The 7,206-nt window shown below is 50.2% G+C and overlaps 2 protein-coding genes across 3 annotated transcripts in view; one reads left to right on the plus strand and one right to left on the minus strand.

Annotated features, from left to right (window-relative positions):
* Window positions 1–3,384, plus strand: part of LOC133118456 (protein YIPF2-like) — a 178,917-nt gene extending 175,533 nt beyond the window's left edge. For both annotated transcript variants that reach the window (XM_061228485.1, XM_061228492.1), the window contains exons 8-10: window positions 787–950; window positions 1,821–2,003; window positions 2,796–3,384. In XM_061228485.1, the coding sequence (XP_061084469.1) occupies window positions 787–950; window positions 1,821–2,003; window positions 2,796–2,903 (455 nt within the window). In that variant the 3' untranslated portion in view covers window positions 2,904–3,384. The remainder of the gene's footprint in view (window positions 1–786; window positions 951–1,820; window positions 2,004–2,795) is intronic.
* Window positions 3,385–4,793: 1,409 nt separating this feature from the next.
* Window positions 4,794–7,206, minus strand: part of LOC133121374 (histone-arginine methyltransferase CARM1-like) — a 15,119-nt gene continuing 12,706 nt past the window's right edge. The window contains exon 9 of the mRNA XM_061230571.1: window positions 4,794–6,616. Coding sequence (XP_061086555.1) covers window positions 6,373–6,616 — 244 coding nt within the window. The 3' untranslated portion in view covers window positions 4,794–6,372. The remainder of the gene's footprint in view (window positions 6,617–7,206) is intronic.

Genomic DNA, 7,206 nt, shown 5'->3' on the forward strand with positions numbered 1-7,206 from the left:
TTGTATGTTCTTGCGGTACACCACAAAACCCCCTGAATGCCCCTATACCAGCCACTGTACAGCCAGCAGATTGTCAGAATCTCATTAAAATATCTCATATCCTTCATTACACACGAGCACTGTATGGGTCAATCAAAATAATACACTAAAGTTAAAATCTCAAAGCCCCAAACTATGCCTTTAACATGAGTGATACACATCGATGTCTTTAAGATATACAATGCAGTTCATATTTGGACAGTGGTACAATTTCTGTTCTTTTGGCTTTGTACTCCAGCAGATTGGATTTAAAATGAAACAATTTCCTGTCACATTTTAGGGGACCAAAAGTAATTGTAAAGTTGACTTCTCAGTTGTGTCTGATGAGTCTGCACTTTAACTTCATATTTGTTCTGTCAATTCAACTCCGATGTGCTGTAGTCCAGAGCCAAAAGAACTCAAGCTGTACCACTGTCCAAATACTTATGGACTGCACTGTACTCTCTCCTGTCAAGAGTCCATAGCCGTGATCTCTCTCTCTCCAGTCAGTGTCTGTAGCAGTGATCCCTCTCTCTCTCTCTCTCTTCAGTGTCTGTAGCAGTGATCCCTCTCTAGTCAGTGTCTGTAGCAGTGATCTCTCTCTTGGTCAGTGTCTGTAGCAGTGATCTCTCGCTCTCCAGTCAGTGTCTGTAGCAGTGATCTCTCTCCAGTCAGTGTCTGTAGCAGTGATCTCTCTCTTGGTCAGTGTCTGTAGCAGTGACCTCTCTCCCTGTTAGTGTCTGTAGCCGTGATCTCTCTCTCGGTCAGTGTCTGTAGCGGCCGTGTCAGTGTTCCTGTACGCGATGCTGGTGCCCGTGTGCGTGTGGGGGTTCCTGAAATGGCGGCAGGGAGGGAGGCACGTGCGAGGCTACTCCTACCTGGAGACCGTGTGTGTGTACGGCTACTCGCTCTTCATCTATGTGCCTGCCTCGGTGAGCCTGCCCCCACACACACACAATACACATACACACACACACCCGCGCGCACACAGGCATACATTATACACACATTACACACCCACACACACTATATACCCACACAAATTACACACAGGCATACACTATACACACACACACACACACATTTCAAACCCCCAGACATACACTACACACCCAAACATATACTTTACACACACGTTGCACTACACACCCACACATTAGTCGTACACTATGCGCACACCCACATTACAAACACACATACTAAACACCCACACACATTACATTACATGCATTACGAATACACGCATACTCCGCGAGACTTACTTCTGCTGCTGTAGCCTATCCACTTGCATTTTTTTATTCAGAGGTGCTTCTGCATACAGCTGTTGTAATGTGTGGTTATTTGCATTCTTGTCACTTTCCTGTCAGCTTTGACCAGTCTGGCCCTTCTCTTCTGACCTCTCTCGAGTTAACTGAACTGCTGCTGGGTCACTGGGTGTTTTTTGTTTTTTTGCACCATTCTCTGCAAACTTGAGAGACTAGTGTGTGTGACCATACCCTGACCACCCTGTCTGGCACCAACAATCATTCCCCAAGCAGCTTGGATCACATTTCTTCTCCATTCTGACATTTGGTCTGTAAAACATCTTAACCTCTTGACCATGTCTGCATGCTTGTATGCATTTAGTTGCTGCCACATGATTGGCTGATTAAATATTTGCATTAACAAACTAGTGTACGTGTCCACATAATAAGTGCTCAGTGAGCGTATGTATACAGACACACTCTCATGGTCATTCACAGCAGTCCTGCAGTAAATGCAGATGTCTTATCTGAGTGTGTGCAATATGTGACCCCCCCCAGGTACTGTGGATCTTCCCCCTCCAATGGCTGCGCTGGGTGTCCATCTTGGTTGCCATGGCAATATCTGGCTCGGTGCTGGTCATCACCTTCTGGCCCGTCGTCCGCGACGACACCAAGGTGGCCGCCGCCATCACCGTGACGACCATCGTCCTGCTGCACGCTCTGCTGGCCATTGGCTGCGAGGTTGGCGGCCCAACGCACAATTCACCATGGCAACATCCATCCATCCATCCATTATCTTAATCCGCTTATCCTGAACAGGGTCGCAGGGGGGCTGGAGCCTATCCCAGCATACATTAGGCGAAAGGCAGGAATACACCTTGGACAGGTCGACAGTCCATCGCAGGGCACACACACCATTCACTCACACACTCATACCAACGGGCAATTTAGACTCTCCAATCAGCCTAACCTGCATGTCTACCCACTGCACCATCCGTGCCGCCCACCATGGCAACAGCTTAAAAAAAAAAAAAAAAAAAAAAAATTATAATAAATAAAACCTGTTCAACTACTGGAGAGTAACAAAAAGGAGGCATAAAACTCAGGGGGGGGAGGCTGAACCAGCCCCAGTATCACCAAAAGTCTCTGGCGAACCCTGTCTCATGGCTCAACAGTGACACCTCTGGTCAAACAAGCCACTGCAGTCCTCCAGGCCAGTGCTGCCCAACCCTGTTCCTGGAGATCTACCATCCTGTTGGTTTTCACTCCAACCCTAACAGAGCACACCTCATTCAACGGCAAGAGATCTCATTTGAGCTGCTCATAAGTAGAATCGGCTGTGCCAAATTTGGGTTAAAATGAAAGCCTACAGGACGGTAGATCTCCAGGACCAGGGTTGGGCAGCCCTGCTCTAGATCTTAGCTGCGGGCCGCCTGGCTGGCTTACTGCTCGCAATCCAGAGGGTGTTGAAGTTTTTTTTAATTTATATATATACCTGGACAATCATGTTTACTCGTGATCTCCGTCTCTCAGCTCTTCTTCTTCCAGACATCTGAGCACACCGTGGCTCCCACTGGGACACCCCCTTCGTCCAACCACACAGCCCCGATGCCCACCCCCCTCTCAGCCTGGGGCCCCTGAACGACGGCCGGGGAGGACACCGGAGGAGCACGCTGGGAGACGGACAGCACAGCAGAGAGAACTTAATTATTGAACAAATAATGTTATTTAGCTGACGCTTTTATCCAAAGTGATTAGACTACACGGGGGACAATCCTCCCCCCCACCCCACCCCCTGGAGCAATGCGGGGTTAAGGGCCTTGCCCAAGGACCCCAAACGGCTGTGCGGATCTTATCGTGGCTACACTGGGGCTTAAACCACCGACCTTCCGGGTCCCAGTCATGTACCTTGGCGACTAGGCTATAGGCTTCATTTTCATAAGTGTGACTGAACATGCTGGTCAATTCTGAAAGTGGAGGGGGAAAAAAAAATACAGAAGGACCAGATGTTCGTGGCTCTGCCTTCTACGGCAGCCTGGGTGGGTTATCTGGACCTGCTCTGTGACAGGATCTCAGTGGCGTACATACGTTAAAATAAAAACAAAAAATAAGGATGATGCGACACTTGTGGCTGTTTGTTTTTCTTTCACTGTGACACGGGGAGTGTTGTTTTTGCAGAATGAGCTTTCTGCGGATGAACGCTAAGAAGCATTGAAGTCACGCGGTCAGCCCAATGCAAAATATCTGCCAAAATTCTGAGCGAGAACACAAGGAACACGAAAACATTCCGTTGGCCCCGAAGGCTCTCGGTATCAGGTTAGAAAATGTTTTCTTTTTGGAAGGTTTTATGACAAAAACATTTTTTTTTCCCTTTAAGCAGCAGTCTTGGGATGTGGTTCTTTTCCTCCATACGTACCAAGAAAGCCGCTTGGGTCAAAACCAAAAGCATATGCTGGGCAGGCAGTGTTCAGAAACCTCCGGCAACCCACCAGCACTGTCACAAAACAACACTTATCCATATATTTATTTTTCTCCCTCAATTATGTATAGCGACATTTCTGTTAGACCGAAAGGTTGCGCAAAGTTGTTTCGTTGAAGTCAGAGTTTGTTGAAACGGGTTTCGTTTGCGATGCGGGCAAAGCTCAAGTCCAGGGTCGCACAGCACTGGGAGAGGCAGTCGTTCGGGCAGCGATCACTGAAATCAACGCTCCAGTGGCCACTGCAGCCCGAATGGCCTTTCCTGGAAGGCGGAGTAGCTCCTCGAACGGATTCAGACAGCCCGGAGCAGCACGCGTTAGCGCGCTAGGTTAATTGAGGTCAACTGGTCTGGGACAGGACGCAGTCTCACTCCTGGGGTGGGCGGGGGGAAGCCCGGGTCTGCCTCTGCTCCGAGCCTGGGGGGGGAGACGTGCGGAGAGGTCGTGTTAAGCGCTGGCCCCTCTGGCAGATCTGTGGAGGTCCGCATACGAAACCCGGCTGGGCCCTGGCCCGGCGTCGGTCCAGAAACGTAGGCTTCGGATTTCGTTAGCAAACCCTTAGGGGCCAATTCCACCCCACCAAACGCGCTTCGGCGGCTTTAGGCTTTATCCCTACTTTCAGTGGGTTTGAAGTTTGGGGGGGGGGGTGCTGTTTTTAGGGGTGCGCCGAATGCCATTAATATCGTTAAGAACATTAGCGACGGGAATTAAACTGACAACTAGAGGTGGTCCATTAACCGCGACCCATCCCCCAACGCTAGCAAAGTGCACGATACAGCGATATACACCTGCCGAACACTTACCTGCGCTTGGGCCGATATTCCAAAGTGCTGTAGCAGTGACTGTAAGAGGAAACCACGGGCTTTTTACCGAGTTCACTTTGCTCCGTCGAAGCTTGTGATCGCAACACTGCCGCCCTGGTGGACAAAATTCAGTGGTGTCGACTGAGCCGTTCTAGTACCTCAGCATGTGTTCTGGGGTCAAAAGACTATTTACAGCAGAATTTGTATTCCAAGGAAACTTTCCACAGAAAGTCTGGAAATAAGAGCCCACATTTCAGGGAATTCTCCACCAACATTTAATTTGCTCCTTTTTTTTTTTTTGCTTGTTTTTTGTGTATCTTTTTTGTGAAAGAAAAAAAAAGACAATAAAGAAATTAGTCAAGTCTACAAACTAGCAGAGACATCTCACTTTGTCTTTAAAAGTCGCGAAACCGGAATTGAACAAAGTCTTCATACCTATGGACTGGAAGCAACGTACGGTTTTGCTGGTTTGTCCTTTTGTCCGTAACTCGGGGCGACAACAGTGCCTGTGTGGTGAGGATGCCGGGCAGATTCAGTGGAATCTTTTGGGGGTTTTTTTTTGGGCGGGGGGCACCAGCAGCTCCAGACCAGTTTCAGTCTCAGAGGTGTAAGGGGGATTCAGGGGGGGGGGGGGGGGGGAAGAAGACAGGGGTGTAAAACTGTTGATCCAGCAGTACACCTGCTCCAGAGCAGACCCCAGTCCTGAAGTCCCAGCTCTTCTGCTCCCTCCTCCCTTTGACGTCTACGAAAAGCAGCGCGATTCCCACACCCTCATTGGCCGAGGCCCAGCAGGGGGGGGGGGGGGCTTGGTGGGGTGGGGGCCCAGTTTGATTATAAAAGGACTGGATCCTACAGGCAGGTTGAGAGGTGCATTTTTAGACAGGAGTCTCGCTTGTCTTTGCTAAGCTAGCGGTAAACTTGGCATGGAGATATCAACACTAGGTACAGAAGAGGTACTATTCAAGAGTCACTCGGTCGTTCTCAAGTCAGAAGTCCCTGGGGCGGAGCGCGATGACGGGTCAGGGTCACCGCGGTGATCACGTCAGGGGTCAAAGTTCATGGCGGAGGAGGATCCGTGGTTGACCAGGCCGCCCTGGGTGTCCGAGGAAGAGCCGGAGATATTCCACAGCTCATCCCGAACAGCCGGGAGTGCAGTCCTGACAAGTTCAGCTTTTTGTTTCATGCCTGGCGTGTTTGTGTGTGTGTGTGTGTGTGTGTGTGTGAGAAAGGGAGTGTGTGTCTGTGTTTGACTTATTTCAGTGATAGCACAGCAGCGTTCGGTGAGAGCAGAGTACAGCATTTTGTGTGTGTGTGCGTGCATTACTCATTTCAATCACAGCACAGCAGCATTCTGTGAGAGCAGAGTACAGTGTTGTGTGTGTGCATGCGTGTGTGTGTGTGTATGCGTGCGCGTGTATGTGTGTGTGCGTGCGTGTATGTGTGTGTGTGTGTGTGTGCGTGTGTGAGAGAGTGTGCATGTGTGTGTATGTGTGTGTGTGCGTGCGCGTGTGAGTGTGCATGTCTGTCTGTGCGCGTGCATCCGTTTGCTTCACGTGTGGCCGTCTCTTCGGTACGAATCCGTCAGCGGAGAAGTGCTGCCACCTTGTGGCTGGCCTGAGCATGGCGGGAAAAAAGGGGGGGGAAGGCAAACGAGTGAAGGATGAAGGACTGAAACAGCAAGGGCGATCGGAGGACGAAAAAGACGAGAACACGTGACAGGGAGGGTCTTGACGACAAGGGGCGGGGGGGCGGGGGTAGTCGGTTTTGGTTTTGTTCTGGCTGTTGTCAGTTGAGGGGCGGGGGGGGGGGGGGGGTGAGAGGTGAGAGGTCTTAGCTCCCGTAGTGCATGGTGTTGCTAGGTATGGCCATCGGGGAGGCCATGGAGATAGGGGGGCCGCCCATGGTGAACTGGCTGCTGCTGGGCCCGGCCTGGCCCACGGACGCTCCTGTGGGGAGGAACCAGGAGGGAGCACGCGTCACTTTCTCCAGCCTCCCCTGAAAGAACAAGCAGCCCTTCTGCAGACAAACTGCCGAGAAAAACCACGCCAACGTTCCCCAATTAAACATGCAAAGTCTCAATTCTTAATGTCGGAATGCAGCCTCCTCCAGTACGGGCGAATCCCTGGGTCAGTCTAACTAACCAGAAAAAGTCGGGCTTGAGTAGCACTGAAACACGCCCTCGCTACAGTGACCGCAATGAATCCGGCCTGCTTATTTTAGTGAAACCCTGCTCTGTAAACCGTTAGCATGCTACGCAAAATGCTCATGTCGTTGGGTGGCAATTCATATCCTTTTTGGCACTGCTATAACGTTACCCCTGTGTCCCCGAGGAGTCGTTATCGGAGAGATTTTTTTTTATCTGGCTTGCTTCTGTTCAGGTTTTGTGCTGGGTCTACACTGTTTGATATCGGTCTTTTACCATTGTTACATTTCACACTGTGCGATGTAGACCCGACAATATCACGCCCTCCATTGCGGTCACACTGTGCGATTCGATCAAAGAATTATATAATAATAGCAGAGATTTCATCTGACGGTTACAGTGGCTACGTCATCCGACATCCACGCGCGGAATTTGAGGATGGTGGAGCAAAAAGCTGTTACGAGTAGCCTAATCATTCTAAAAACAGTTTCTTTCCTCGCTTTGGTTTTGCATATCAGTTA

This window comes from Conger conger, chromosome 2, assembly GCF_963514075.1.
Source record: "Conger conger chromosome 2, fConCon1.1, whole genome shotgun sequence".
Classification (NCBI taxonomy): domain Eukaryota; kingdom Metazoa; phylum Chordata; class Actinopteri; order Anguilliformes; family Congridae; genus Conger; species Conger conger.